We start from the raw sequence: 16,364 nt of genomic DNA on the forward strand, positions 1-16,364 counted from the left end.
TATTGCTCACTTTGTGTGTATGTGTGTGTGTGTGTGTGTGTGTGTGTGTGTGTGTGTGTGTGTGTGTGTGTGTGTGTGTGTGAGAGATCAGCAAACAAATGTATTTTATTCTGTTTCTCTTCTCTCACACATCCAACCATCGACTTGACACTGTGCCTCCCTCCTAATCTCCACCTGACTTGCTCTGCCACAGTTGGAGCCAATGAGGATCATTATGGCATCCCAGGTACTTAAATCCTTCTTAATGTTGCTGCTGAAGGGGTTTGTAGTAGCCTACCCTCATACCCCCCACACATTTGTCTGTTATGTCTGAGGGCCCATGTCTCCCCACAGAGAATGTCTAGACTAATGCTCTCCTCCCTCCCCCAAATATGGGCAGACCTGTCCCTCCCTGCCAGTACCGCAGATGCCCAAGCCATTAATATAAACCAGGTCTTCAAGTTGATTTTATTATTTGTTCCCAGTGTGACACACATCACAATGATGTTTAACAGGAGTGTTTCCAGATCTGATGCTTCTAATACCATTACTGTTACCTCCCTTTCTTTTAACAGCAACTCCTCTGATCATAGGTCTGTTTCCCTTCATCAAGTCAATCTCCCATACACTTTGCCATTATAGATCCTGTCCCTTCTAGTTTGTGTTTGGTTAACTGCTATCTGCATGGTTCAAGACTGAATCCCTTGCTAAAGTCTGAAAACATCACATCACACTTATTTTATCTGTTTGCCATGCTGGTTACCCAGCTGTAGAACTGTAGCAGACTAGACTGCCATGAACCTTTTGGTTGTAAAGCTAATCGGGCTTTAATCTTGTCATCTTGTTACAAATTCATATCAGCTATGTTTTACTTCCTCAGTCACATGTAACCACAAAAAAACAGACAGAGAGCCCAAAGGAGCTTTCTGAGAGAGGTTTTTCTGTATATCAAAAGCTTCCACATCTTCCTGACAAATGTCTCTGACACCATCCCCCTTTGGTTTCAGTGCTCCGTACAAATACCACCTAAAGTTCCCCTGACAAAACTGCACATGCTCAATGACATTTACTTAGACAACATATTAATCTGTGTCCAGGCCAACAGTCTTAATGGGCTGAATGAGCTCTACTCAGCTGGATAGTCATTTCAGCAAAAACATAAAGAGATTAACTAACCAGCTAAGCAACTGGCTGACTAAACAAACAAACTAATTAAATAATTAATGTGTAAGAATGCAAATAAAGTTACTAACCCTGCTCCAACATCTTAAATATACTTTATCTCTGAAACATTGTGGTTCCCTAATCATAAGTAATGCAGTTGCAGTTAGAAGATATTCCTGTTGGTAATAACCAGTGTGTGTAGGAAACCTCTTGCTTTACAGACAATACTTAAGGGAAAGGGATCACTGTAAGGGTCTATTTAGCTCAACTTACAAATTATTTTGTTTGATCCTATCCCCATGACCCACTTGAAATGATTGCTGTTTTTTTCTTTCTTTTAGTTATTATTATTTTAGTGTTAATTAATGCGCACGGTTATTCTTATTGTCATCATCAGTCAGAAGGGCTCCAAAGTAAGCATACATGTAAGCATATACACATACATACATAAATAAATAAAACACAGAACAGCATGACTCGATTCATTTCTTCTATGAGTCATCACCAACAACAGTCATAATGCGTTATTTGCTTAATGTTGTTGTTTTTCTTTCAGCTTTTCCCGGTTAAAGGTCGTGTTATTTACTTAATAAGCAGGCAAATTAGTGGATCCAAACATCTTTTTCAAACAAGCTCAGGCAAAAGGCAAATAAAATGCAGTCCAGACTTCTCAAAAACTATGAAGACACATAGATGCAGCCCACAAAGATTTTAAGCATGTAACGCATTTTATGTATTTATTTGTTGAGTTAGTCCTGTTAGACATGTGCCTTTGTTCATGGGAGACCCTAGATGGTATGTATACTGATGGGGAAATTTGTCTGGGATATCAGGGACAATCCCCCCCTTCTTTGATAAGTCCATGGGATTCTTCATACCCACTGAGCAATCACATCTTAAGCACCAGGGATCTCAATTTAATGTTTCATTCAAAGGATGGTATCTCAGGAGTGCAGCACTCCCCTAACGCTGCACTGCAATGCCAGTATTGGAACATGAATCCAAGTAACTCGTATGGGGATAGAACACCCAACCTTCTGCTCTTATTACCATCAAAGGTAATCAGGCTTCCTGTTGAGCCATTGAAACCTCAGGTAAGTTATTAAGTAAAACAGGATTTTAAGTACAGACAAAGGAAAAAGCAACAGTCCACAAAACGCAAAGTAAATTACAATGCAGGTTAGGTCAGTGTTGGCACTACTAGCACTTACTTTCTGCAAAAAAATAAGCCGTATCTAGTACGTAAAATGTCCACCCCATGTCAGTTTCATCAAAATGGCACAGGTAAGCTCTCAGACAATAGATCCTTTCATGTCTTTTAGCAGCATCTTTATTTAATTATTTACTGTTTACTTTTACTTTAACAGATACTCTATTAACAGGCCAGTTTACTTACTTAATGTTTATTTGTTTTAGAAGTCCCATAATTATAAGTGATTAAATGAAAGACATTATGTGAGCAAGTAATATGATGTGAATCTAGGTTACACTGATATGAGCATGCATTGTTTAAGTGTATATATGTGTAAGATGACACAGTGTGAAAGGTTATCACTAGACTGTTTATTATTATAATCATGGAAACCCAGAATGTCTGTTACTGAAATCCCTTTCTGAATCAAGCTAGTCCTTCTTCATCTGCCCACAAATCATCCCTTTCAAGTTTCAACTGTACAGATTTTTGCAGAATGTCCAGATTTTTGACTCCTCATATTTTTGGTCTGTTTCTCATAAAATTGTGTGTGTGTGGGGGGGGGGAGGTTGGCAAATCACTGGCAAATCATTGAGGACTGAAGTCAGAAAATAATGGCATGCATATGAATTTCAGACTTCATATCCTTCAGAAAAATTCATGCTAATGCATAACCTGTTATTCTATCCATTTTCTAAGTTTGTAAGAGCAATATTTAAAAAGTGTCTCTATTTTTAGGCCTTTGTCCCTCCATTATTTGTGCTTTTGTCCAGATTTCTTGCTCTAACAGGTTGACAGATATGACGCAAATCCATTCTTGTACCTAGGAAAGGTTTCTCAACTTGTATAGAGAACTATAACCAGACTTTTGCTACCTTTAAGGATTTAATTACTCCCTGTGGCACTGAAAGACCTGTGTCATTATAAACCAGTAACAGAATTAATTTAGTTGTGAGGTAAACATCCATTAGCCACAGTGATCCAATTAAGAACAGAACAGATGGGGTGCAGCTATCAGGAAGCAAAACAGTCTCAGAAATTCATTTTCCTACAGTTATAGAAATCAGGTGACCTTCTGCTACGAACATTACAATAAGTCAGAAAAATATCCCATCATAAAATAGATGTAAAATGATATGTGATGGAGTAGACAGGTATCACTTCTCATTTTCATATGAAATAAAGGGTGTAAATAGCTGACATTTTATGCCTGATATGGAAAGTATAAATATTTTCTGATTTGTATTTGCCAATCAATTATACATTTTATTTTGTTAACACTGACATATATCACTGTGTTACCTTCGAAAGATAGCAGCCAAGCTTTCAACTTGAAATCAAAGCTCATCTTGTTGGATTATAACAACTAACATGTGTAGATTTATTTATACAACTTAAATCTATTTAGTTAAAACCTTTGCATGTGATGAAATGCAGAATAAAATAGGATAATATTAAATTTTTCATAAAACAATACATTTATCTGTACATGGATGCAGAAAAAAATCACTTACATGAGTCTTAATACCCATGTATGTGCATATATTAGCCCACATGTATAACTCAGTTTCGTCATTAAAGTCTAGTGATACCTCCAGGCATTTCTGCATTTGCATCCTACTGATGCCTCTGTGTTTCAAATATTGCTTGCTCATATTTGCATTAATACACACTTATACACACATACACACACACATACACTCACACACTCACACACACACACACACACACACACACACACACACGCGCGCGCGAGCGCACACACGTGCACACGCACACACACACACACGCACACGCACACGCACACACACACGCACACACACACACACACACACACACACACACACACACACACACACACACACACACACACACAGACACACACACACACACCTCTAACATGCACACATACTCCATTTGTGTTTAGAAGGGCACCGATGAAGTTTGAGTTTTTTATTTGCACACAGGAGTAGGGTAAACTAATTCTACATGTTAAATGCGGTTGACTCACCCTTTGGTTTTAACCACTTCTTGGCATGAAGATAACTTTCTAACATTCTCTCACTGAATAGCATATAGCCCATTGATTCAGAGATGATGATATCTACTGGTTCAGGAATAGAGACTTCTTCAATTTTCCCATCCAAAACAGTGATTTTATCTGAAAGGTTATTACTTTTCACTAGAATCTACAGAAAAAAAGCAGAAGCAAAGACATTTTAATGAATGCTAAATAGATATCAGACTTCTATATTTATTTGTCCTCTATTAGCTCACAAGTTCAATATTTACTTGTTTGTCTTCACAAGTGCTGGAAAGGACAGCAACACTTCCTAAGACTCTGATAGTATTCCACAGATGCAATATACTACATACATACTTTACTTCAGTTTACTTTCATTTATTGTTATCTAAAAGAGGAAGACTGGACCAATGGCCCTTTTAGACTTGACCTTGTGGCATGATATGTAATAAAATGGAAGAAGTTCAAAAATTGGAAAAAAGAGCACCAGGTGACAGTGCAATATATACAAAAACAATGCATAGATAAGAGTTACAAAGCACTGAATTAAAATAATAAGTAAAGTAGCAATGCTTCATATGTTCATAGGTGGGTACTAGGCTAATGGCCCTGGAGCCTTCACAAACCTAGCCCATAAAAGTGTCCTGGCATCGTGCTGCCCGACGTTAGCTCCCAGTGCTTCTATCCAGTACAGCCAGTGGAGTGATCCCCGGGGTGAACTTTCTGTTACCCATCCACTCATCAAGGTTTCTCTTGAAGAGGCCCAGTGAGGCACTCTGCTTGAAATGAATAGGAAGCTTGTTCCAGAGCATGGGCAGTCGCTGGGTGATGAAGCTGTCCCTCTGGCATGTTCTATTGATTGTGGTAGTGAGGTTGAGATCGCTGGAGCGTGTGGTGTGGAGGGATTGGGATTTCTTTAGGTGCAGCATTTCTAGCAGGGCTAGGTCGGACATGGCTTTGTAAGTCAAGCAGAGATCAACTCTAAATAGATGATAAGAGACAGAGAATAGCTGAAGTTTCCTGAGTCTAACCATGTCGGACATGTGTTTAAGGCCAAGGATCCTCTTTGTGAGGTACTTCTGTGGCTTTTCCAGCTGTTGCAGGTGTCACACAGATAACCAAATGGTTAAAAAACACAAAAGCTAGCTAGACCTCTAACTGTGTGATACCTTAAACCTCTGATGTTAATGGATGTCAGCTGGGTATGACAACCCTGTGTTTCCAAAGGTCAACATTCCTCTTATGCTGGGCTGATGATGTCATAAGAAGGCAGAAACATGCATGTCCACAGCTAGAGGAGGTTGGCTTTAATGGCCTGAAATTGTCCATAAATAGACTTAAAATGAAAGTAAAAGAAAAATTCATGGATATTCAGAATTGCCATTTACAGCTGATATCCTTAAGGGTTGATTTGCATATATCCCATGAGGCCTCTGATGCAAGTGGTTTAAGGTATTACACTGTGCTTTATTTTCAGAAAGCATTGAAATTGTGCTGTCCTGGGGATGTCTGTTTTCCACAACATGGTATAGGTTGAGAGGTGACTGGGCTGTTGACCTTGAAGACTATTTGTAGTCTAGCTACAAGATCATTGATCCTAAGTAACATTTGACATAAATACTTAACTAGTTTTGACCCCTTTCAATGAGGACTTGAGGGGGCAGACCCAGGGTGCATTTTTGAATGCCTACCCATTAATTCATGTTACACTTAAAGAGGCTTTACATCCAAGGGAAGTATATTGCATAAAAAGCACAGTCTCTGGGATAGATATCTATCTTGCCAACAGGTCTTATTTATGTTTTGGGTCTTGAGGAGGTATTTCAGGTGTGATTTATTTTGTGGATATGCAGGAAGTCGCATAGGACTGAACCCTTCAAGGTTCTAAAAAGTCTCCTTCCACAAATCTTTAAAGAAACAAAAAAGATACACAGAGTGCTTTAAGGTGGTCCTGGTAGCACAGCAAAGACATGCTCTTGATTGTTCTAGTGAGGAAACACTGTGGTCTGGGACATATGCTTAGACAAGTACAAAAGGGGAATTATACTCTGTTATGGACCTGTTAATGGAGGAGTAGTAAGGGGATTATACCTTCCTTAGATCTAGAAGCTATACCCCTAGTGATCAGTCTAGCTGTTTAAAATTACTTTCTAAAAATAGTGGATACATGGTGATCAAAGGATAGCTCATTGTCTAGGCCTTAATGACTGAGTTAATTTTCAAATGGATGTCACCTTTGTGGTAGGTACATGGGTGCCTGGGTTTGGAAAAGGACACAATGCTGTATTGCTTGACATTTAGTTTGAAGCCGTTGTCCAGACACCACTTATTGGTGCATGACAGACCTTCCTGGAGAATCTAAAATTCTGATGAGTTTATGAATGCTCCAAGTTTACAGTCATCTGTAGACGTGGCAGCCACAAACCCTTCATCTTGGCCTTACCATCACAGAATTAAACAGCAAAAAGAAGTGGTCCTGGGACTGATCACTGGGGGACACCACTGGTGATTAATCTTTTAAACGAGAGTGTGCCTCCAACCCTAATTAATTGGGTTCTGTAAGTAATCCAGTTTGCTATCCAGCAGGTAAGATCAGGTTTAACAGTTAGCTTTATCACCAATGCCAGGATGTGGGATGGTATCAAAGGCCTTTTCCAGGTCCATATACACAGTGTGAACCACTTTTCCTGTGGCTAATGTATTAGTGATTTGTTCAAAGAACTCCACCAGGTTCAGGAGGCAGGCTGTGCATTTAAAAAACACAAACTGGCATGTGTCTGGAGCTTGTAGACTTCCTATGTTCTTGTTAATATGTTCCATAGTTCTGTGTTCCATTCCCTCACAGGTAAAGATGGTGAGGCTTATAGGTCTACAGTTTCCAGGATCAGTGGTGGTTCCCCCCTTGTGAAGTGAGATGAACATGGCAGTTCACTTTACCTCTGATATGAATCCAGAGGAGAAGCTGAGATCAAACAGACTTGACAGCAAGTCAAGCAGACAGAATCTGATGCTGATAAGAAGGTAATATTTTTCCTTTGAGCTAGCACTCAGTTCTTGCTTTGATGTAATCAGAAGAGACAGTGATGGTAGATTAATGTTTTGGGGAAATTAGGGGGAGATAGAGGAGTAAAGCTTGTGATGAATCTGTCCCATATTATATTAGCTATGTCCTCAAGGGATGTGTAAGTGTTGTTATATATTAGCCTTGTGCATTGCTGGGCATTACTGCTATGGTTTCTAATATAGCTGAAGATGGTTTTGTGGTTGGCCTTAACACTGGTGGTAATTTTCAGCGATCCTGAAGTTACTAGCCTGTAGTTATTACCACTGACTGAATTACATAACTTGCACAACTAAAGCCCAAATTAAGTCTCAAAGCCACTCAGCCCACTGGGGTCCCCTCAGTGAGGATCATTTCATAAGCAGAGGCTTTCTGATGGACTTTATATCCACCTACATGAAGGAAACTGTGATTATCAAACAAACCTCCATCAATCATTCCTCACTATGACAACAATGGGAGTGATAATGATATTGTCTTGGCAGGTTGTGCATTTAACAAACTGACATATGTCTACAACTCGTAAAAAGCTATATATTAAGCTCTACTTAATTAGCTTTCTCTATATTATAATTACTCTCTACTTTAATATCGTCTCTTAGGATACGTTGAATACTAACAATGCTTCATCCTTCTCTTAACTCACTAATTTTTTCCCTATCTAATACCATCATTTGTTCTTTTTTGTAAAAAAAAATTAATTGCATCTTGCAGATGTATCTGCTACAACTTTATCATGTGCTTTTTTTCTTTTTTTCTGTATTCATAAATACTTTTGTGTATATATCTACTACATTTTTCTCTGTACAACTGTGGAGCTTTTCTCCTCGGGTCTCCACTGAAAATGTGCTACTGGCTCAGTTGGACCAACCTGGTTAACAAATGGCAAATAAATAAATAAATAATAAATAAATAAGTATTTGCACTGTGAGACTCCGGGCTTCGTGTTTTCCTACAGAAACCTGCTAAGTGCTATGCGATTTACTGGACTCCATTATACTTAAGCTTCATCTGAAGCATTTTAGGGGGTTTTACACAAGAACCAAGGTATTAAAAAAACACATCCACTGTACAATCCATTGAAAAAAAATCTGCTGATTCATTTCCAGTTCGTCAACACAGGAACACCACTGTATCACGTTCTCCAATGCCAAAAGTTTACCAGCCTCCTATAGAGTTGAGCTTCTCCTAGGGTCTCTTGTTTTCAAATTACTTCACCAAAGTGCCTTTCCACCTCTTGCAGCCAAACTCCACAATAAAATCATTCCCCACATCCTCTACAACCTCTACCAAATAATTCTCTAATCCAGACACCCCAAACTAAACTGCACTGTTTTTACTCTTAAATCATATGACAGTGGACTTTAGGAGTGTTACTGCAATATTATCTCCCCTCTTTATCTTTAGTACTGCTGTGTCAGTTGTGGAATGCTTCAAGTTTTTGGGATCTATAATCTCCTAGGACTTGAAGTAAGCCAAGGTGGTGCAGCGGTAGCATTGTCACCTCACAGCAAGAGGGTCTCCCGTTCGATTCTCAGCTGGAGCGCCTTCTGTGTGGAGTCTGCATGTCCTCCCCATGGTTGAGTGGCATTTGAAAGACATGCGTGAATAGGCATGCCTTCGTTGAAGGGTGGCCATCGGGCGGGCACCTCGGCACCATAAAAATCTACTGCCAATCATTAGCGGACCGGAGTTCCACTGTGGCAACCCCTAACCGGGAAAAGCCAAAAGAAGAACAATCTCCTGGGACTTGAAGTGGGAGACCAGTTTAGGGTCCTTCACAAAAAAGACAACAGTGAATGTACTTCTGCGACAGCTGAGGAAGTTCAACCTCCCACTGGAACTTTTGATTCAGTTCTATACAGCAGTCATTGAGTCTGTTCTCAGCTCGTCTATAACAGTGTGGTTTGAATCTCTGTCTAATCATGACAAAAATAGGTTACATTGAATAGTCAGATCTGTCAAAAATGTCATTGGTGCTAGTTTGCCCTCATTACAGGACCTGTACTATTCCAGAGTCATGAAAAGGGTAGGGAAAATCATCACTGACCCTTCACATCTAGGCCACCATCTTTTTGAACTATTACCATCAGCCAGGCATATAAATTAATATGCACCAAAACAAGCAGATATAAGAACAGCTTTTTCCACAGGCCATCAAGTTCATAAACGGTTAACTCAGCTTATTAGGTTGGGTTATTCTTTTTTCCAAGCCTCCGAGGATTCTGCAGTATTGTTTACATATTGTTAATACTTGTTTCTTTCAGAGTTTCAGTATTTCTTGCACTGAGTTGCACTTTGCACCTTGTATGTATATGTATATGTATATTTACTTTTTTGTCTTGTTCTTAATAGTTGCATGTATGTCGTTTGTCTTGTTCTTAATAGCTTAATAGTTGTATGCATGTCGTTTATGTAATTCATATTTGGAAAGTCACTGAAGCCGGAGTCAAATTAGTTGTATGAGTGCATACTTGACCAATAAACGTGATTCTGATTCTGACTATACCATCCATTTCTTTATCATTCTTGCACTCAGACTGTCAATCCTTCTCCCTTTCATACCTCTCAGTTGTCCAGATTTTTACAGACTGTCCAGATTTTTGCCTAATATTTTTGGCCTATTCCTCATAAAATTTGTAATTTTCTGGTAAATCACTGAGGATTGAAATAACTAAATAATGTCATACATTTGAGTTTCAGACTTTATTTCCTTCATAACATGCATGCCAAGACAAATGCTGTTACTCTAGCAACTTTCTAAATCTGTATGAGCAATATTTATAATCTGTCCCTGTTCTGAGGTCTTTGTTCCCCCCATCATTTTAGGCTTTGTCTAGATTTCTTGTGATAAGAGGCTGAGAGGCTATGCTCCCTTTACCTTAAAGAAGTCTCCTCTTTTCCCACCTTCAGAGCTCAACTAAAAAGACATCTTCATCAAAAATTTGACTGCAAGTGTTTTCCCACAGGTTACATAACCTAACTCCCTCTTCTACTCTACTTTGATCCTCTGTTCTCAGCCGCTGCTTCCCTCGCATTGTTACTACTAAAATTAATTCATATTTGATTTTCTACTCTGATAATATTATTTACAAATTGTATCAGTTGTCTATGGGATCGTCTACCTTCTGTGATTTCACTGTTTGCCAATTTGTTCTATTTTAATTTTTTTGTGAATCTTTTCACCTGGACTGTGCCTACAAAGGGTCGATAGCGATCGGTGTACTATCCCAGTAAACAAACTATTATAAATAAATAAACAAACTTTCATTATGCTCCCTCTTCCCAGAACTGAGAACAAAAGGTTATGCCATCTCTGAAAATTCCGTTATCAGTTATAGCATCAATTTTAACTGCTTCTATGCAATGGACATATACATGTCCTGGTAAGTAAAAACTAAATGAACTTGGGGTAAACCCAGTAATGTGATGTCAGCCTGTGATAGTAAGGTACATAAGGAATAACCCATTATTTTTGCTTAATTTAATGTATACATTGACAGGAAACAAGTACTGTTTTATGACTGTCAATGTCCCACTAAGCTGAGGAGATGTACCAACCCATCCACAGAGGCAAGGCACCTAAGTTAAACACTAATGACTGTAATGCACTTTTTCCTCTCATCCACATTTAAACAGCTGATGACTAGAATGACAGATGAATATAAAAGGGAAGGTGACAAGGGGGGGGGGGGGTGTTGTCTCATCTCATGTCTAAAATGAAGTCAAAAGATGGGATAAAATAAGCACTGAGATTTGAATACGGTGCTCAAATAAGGCTTATGTAATAATATAGGAAACTAACTACCTCTACATATTTGAACATAAAAGACTAGGTGGTCTAATGAAATGTCTTCTCAACACCTAAAAGGAAGAGGAAGAGAGAGACAGAGATAGACAAGGAGACAAACAGAGAGACAGAGAAACAGAGAAAGACAAAGATAAAGATGATAACATGGATTGACAGCAGTCCCCTGTACAGAGAAGGCAGCACTGAGTTTCTTAAATGGTTCAAAGGATTCAACACTTTGATAAAAGTTTATTTGCTTAATATTCATCAGACTACTACACTTGCTCTATCACTGGGACCAGCATTTTATGAGTAGTATATTATGTGGCATAACTCCACCAAATAAAGGCCCTTACCTGACTTCAAGATAAATGTAATGCTGGCTTTAAAGGACTGTTATATTACCCTGCCTTATATCATGTGGTTATACAGGGACAATAGTTGTGATGTTAACAATCTGCAGGTCTTCATACATCTCCAGTCTAAAATCATCAGACCTTGGGTCCGTATGGGATGGCCAGGTCTAGATAGTAAACTGTCATTATCAAATTACTGGGTTGGACAGGAACAGTATTAGATAGGCTACAGTGTTGTTCCACCATAAAATATATTAACATGGGGGAGGGTTCAGACAGCCAAGCATATTTATTACTATTACAATTTGCAAATCATTTTACTACTTCTCATAAGATGGAACACAATTCCCTATGTAAATTGTGAACTCAGGTTAATTATTTCACCAGCTTCTCCCTTTTGCTTCTGCAGTTCCATCAATAGTTTACATGGGTCCTGTCCACTCCTCTGAACCAAGATCTGTATTTTTGGGTAAACAAATACCTATTACCTAAAAGGACATTACTTCTTTGCATTAAGCAAGAATTAATTCTGCCTTTTCCTACAGCTGAGATGAAGTAGATAAACATCTGTGCTGTATATTCCACAAAGTATTTTACTAAATGGCTTAAGGATATGCAAATCTTATGGCTAACAGTAATACCCACCTTAAATGAATCCAGACTAACAGTAATACCCACGTTGGAGGCAGGTGTTAACTAATGGCTAGCCTGTCGTGCTGATTTCCCTTTCTGCGTAATGACTGTGTGTATAATGACACTCATTTCCTTAGAACCCAACATACATCTTCACGTTTCAGGAGGCTAGTCTGCTGTGGATTAACTCTACAAATTTACCAGGAAATATGATCCAACAACAGCAAAGGACAAATATTTATCCTGATTTACTTCTAGTGGACCAGAGAATTAGAAAGCAAGAAGAAAGTACAGTTTTGTACCTACCATAAATGTAGATGTCCGATAGGTATGCATCTGCAGTCATAACATATGGGTTGTCCTGCCTCAGGCAGCCCTTCGGTCGGCCGGATTCCAAAGTCTGGGTCTGGCCTCGGCTGATGTTGCACTTTCCCCAACGTCAGAGCTTCTGGGGTATAAAGGCATCAGCCGACGCCATTTTCCTCAGTGTTTCTTGCCCCAGATGTCAGGTGCCCTCTAGGAAGGCTAAATTTGGATAAATGCTGAAAAGTTCCAAACAGTAGCAAAATATATATACATATATACAAACAAACAAATACACCATAATAGATTCCCCCAGCTAGCTGAAAGAGGGGTAAGCACCCTAGGAATACCACAGAGGGGAAGGAGGGTGAGTAATCCTGACTGCAGATGCATACCTATCGGACATCTACATTTATGGTAGGTACAAAACTGTACTATGTCCTTCAAGGATGCATCTGCAGTCATAACATATGGGTAGAATACCATAGCCAAACTGGGGGAGGAGGTACTAAGAGAAGGATGGTGTAGTTAGGATCCCCTGCAGAACTGCAGTTGCAAACCCTGCTCGGGATCTGGAGTATAAAGGTAGATTATAATGCTTGGCAAATGTATGCACGGAGCTCCAAGTAGCAGCTTCTAAAATGTCTTTGGTAGCCACTCCTCGTAGGAAAGCTGTAGTGGTGGCTGTGGCCCTTGTGGAATGAGGCCTGATATTTTCAGGAGCTGTCTTTCCATGAAAGGAGTAGCAAAAGCGAATGCAATTTCCTATCCATTTTGAAATTGTCTGTTTGGAAATTGCTCTTCCTTGCACCCCCGTTGCATATGCCACAAAAAGTTGGTCAGTCTTTCTGTTGGTTTTAGTTCTGTCCAGATAGTAGCGTAGTTGTCTGTGTATATCCAAGGTGTGCAAAAGTTTTTCTCCTTTGTTCTGTGGGTTAGGGAAGAACGTAGGCAAATGAATAGCTTGGTTCAAGGATACCCTGGATACCACCTTTGGCATGAAAGTAGGATTGGTTCTCAGTGACACTCTATCCTGGTGGAAAATAAGAAAAGGCTGCACTGACATTAATGCCTGTAACTCGGATACTCTTCTTGCTGAAGTGATTGCCAGAAGGAAAGCAGTTTCCAGGATAAAAACTGTAGGTCTGCTGATGCTGCTGGTTCAAAAGGAGGTAGTGTCAATCTTTCCAGCACAAAATTGAGATCCCATGCAGGTAGAGGGGGTCTCCTTGGAGGTTTAACATTTTTGATCCCTCTCAAAAATTGTCTGAGAAGAGGGTGAGAGAAGATAGGGGGATCCATATTGTATTCTGCTGAAATTGCTGAAGCATGAATCTTAATGGAAGAGTAAGACAGTCCATTGTGGAACAGTTCTGCTAAGTATTCTAGGATGTGTGCTAGGTTTGCCACTGTGACATCTGTGCCCTTTGATGTGCTCCAAATGAGGAATCTCTTCCATTTGGCTGAGTATGTTTTCCTTGTGGAAGGTCTGCGAGCCTCCAGGATAATGTCCTTGACCCTCTGAGATAAAACAGTTTGGTTTGGGTTTAAGGAATTTTCCAGGCAGTTAGTTGCAAAGTTTTCAAGTTTGGATGCAGGGTCTTGAAATTGTTCTGCGTTAGAAGAAGAGGCCATAGGGGTAGAGGCCATGAGTTCGCCTGAGACATGCTTCGCAGTAGCGGATACCAGTGTTGTCTTGGCCAGTCCGGAGCTATTAGTATCACCTTTGGCTGTTCCTCCCTGATCTTCAGTAGAACCTTGTACATCAATGGGAGAGGTGAAAAGGCATATACTGTTAGGGCATTCCAGCTGAATGAGAGAGAGTCCACCCTCCAGGCTTGTGGGTGGTATGTCCTTGAGCAGAATTTCTTCATTTGGTGGTTGAGTGGGGAGGCGAACAGATCTATCTCTGGCATTCCCCATTTCTTTGTTATGAGTTTGAAGATGTCTGGATGCAGCATCCATTCGTGAGCATCCGTGGTAGTTCTGCTTAAGCTGTCTGCTAGTGAATTCCCTTTGCCTGGTATGAATTTGGCCTGTAGCTGGATATTGAGATTCAGGCATAGGTTCCACAGATTCATTGCCATCCGGCATAGAGGGTAGGAGTGTGTGCCTCCCTGTTTGTTTATGTACCACATGACCGTGGTGTTGTCTGTCCTTATCAACAGATGTCCTTGCTGGAGGAATGGTTTGAATGCCTCGATTGCATGCTTCACTGCCAGCATCTCCTTTTAGTTTATGTGCATGCTTAGCTGTCCTTGAGGCCATAGGCCTTGGATACATTTGTCCTCCATGTGTGCTCCCCATCCTAGGTCTGAGGCGTCCGTGGTGATGGTCTGCCTTGGTTTTGGTTTGTTGAAAGGCAACCCTTTGTTGGACTGGCAGGCCTGAGCCCACCACAGGAATTCCTTTTGAAGACATGGAATGATTGGTATCATGGTTTCTAAACTGTGTCTGTGTTGAGACCATACATTCCTTAGGTACCATTGTAATTTTCTCATATGCAGCCTGGCATGTGGGATCAAGATTATGCAGGATGTCATGTAACCCAGGGCCTGCAGGACTTTCCTTGCAGTAAGCTGAGTTTGTCTTGTCAAAGTCATGAAATAATCTGGAAGTTGTTTTTGTTTTTCTTCTGTGAGAAAAGCCATCTGAGTGATTGTGTCCAAATCCATGCAAAAGGTTATCCTTTGGGATGGCACTAGTCTTGACTTTTGGATGTTGACTGTGTATCCCAAGGCCTGTAGCAGGTGTATGACATAGGCCAAGTCCTTTAACAATTTTGTCTTGTTGTCTGCTTGTATTAGGCAGTCGTCCAGGTATGGGTAAATTTGAATTCCCTGAAGTCTGCAATGTGCAATTACTGATGCCAGGCATTTCGTGAATACTCTGGGCGCAGTAGATAAGCCAAAGAGCAATGCTGAGAATTGATAATGCTCTGATCCTGCAAGAAATCTGAGGTGTCTTCTGCAATCTGGTCGGATAGGGACGTGCAGGTATGCCTCCTTGAGATCTAGAGTCACCAGCCAAGACTCCTTGCCCAACATGGGAAGAAGTTGCTGTTGGGTCAGCATTTTGAATTTTGGCACAATGAGATATGTGTTCAGTGCGGACAAGTCGAGAATAGGCCTCCATTGGTTTTCTTTTCTTGGTACAAGGAATAGTCTGGAGTAAAATCCTTGGCCTTGTTCCATAAATGGCACCCTTTCTATCGCTTTCATCTGAAGTAAATTGTTGATTTGTCTTAAAGCCTCTGCCTTCTGGTTTGGTGGAAGGTTTGGCATTCCGCTTCTTTTTGGTAAAGTGTGGAAGTGAAACCTGTATCCTTTGTCTATTGTTTGCAATGTCCATGTGTCCTTTGTAATGCAATGCCAGTTGTTCGAGAATAAAGCCAGCTTTCCACCCAAGGGAGCTTCCAGTTGATCCCTGGTAGGCGGAATCAGAGTCAAGTCATTGTGTCTGTCCTGTGGTAGTGGTTGTAGTTGCAGCTGTGGCACTACTCCTCTGGTTGGCAGGCTGCCACTGACGGCCCCTGTAGGCACCCTTTGATTGATCTCTGCATCTAGGGCATCTATTCCTGCCCCTCTGTGCTCTGGAGGTGTCGGGAAAGGACCAATTCTTTGTAGACCAGTTCCTGCTGAACCTCGGAGGTTGGACCTGCAGAAATTCCTTTACTGTTTGCACAGATTTTGCTTTTTCTTCCACTTTCTTTAGTATCTCCTGTGCAGGGGAGCCAAATAAGTTTTGTTTCTCCATTGGAGCACCAAGGAGTTTAGCCTTGACATGGTCTGGCAAGGATTGCTCTTTTAGCCAGGTATGCCTACGAATTACTGCCCCAGTCATAGCTGATCTAAATGAAGCCT

The 16,364-nt window shown here is 40.3% G+C and overlaps 1 protein-coding gene across 1 annotated transcript in view; it reads right to left on the reverse strand.

Annotated features, from left to right (window-relative positions):
- The window catches only part of CARM1 (coactivator associated arginine methyltransferase 1), a 1,187,823-nt gene that overhangs the window by 685,966 nt on the left and 485,493 nt on the right, over nt 1-16,364 (reverse strand). Inside the window, exon 6 of the mRNA XM_044061097.1 lies at nt 4,347-4,524. Coding sequence (XP_043917032.1) covers nt 4,347-4,524 — 178 coding nt within the window. The remainder of the gene's footprint in view (nt 1-4,346; nt 4,525-16,364) is intronic.

Source organism: Protopterus annectens, chromosome 2.part0 (genome assembly GCF_019279795.1).
Source record: "Protopterus annectens isolate FY-2018-M chromosome 2.part0, PAN1.0, whole genome shotgun sequence".
Lineage (NCBI taxonomy): Eukaryota > Metazoa > Chordata > Ceratodontiformes > Protopteridae > Protopterus > Protopterus annectens.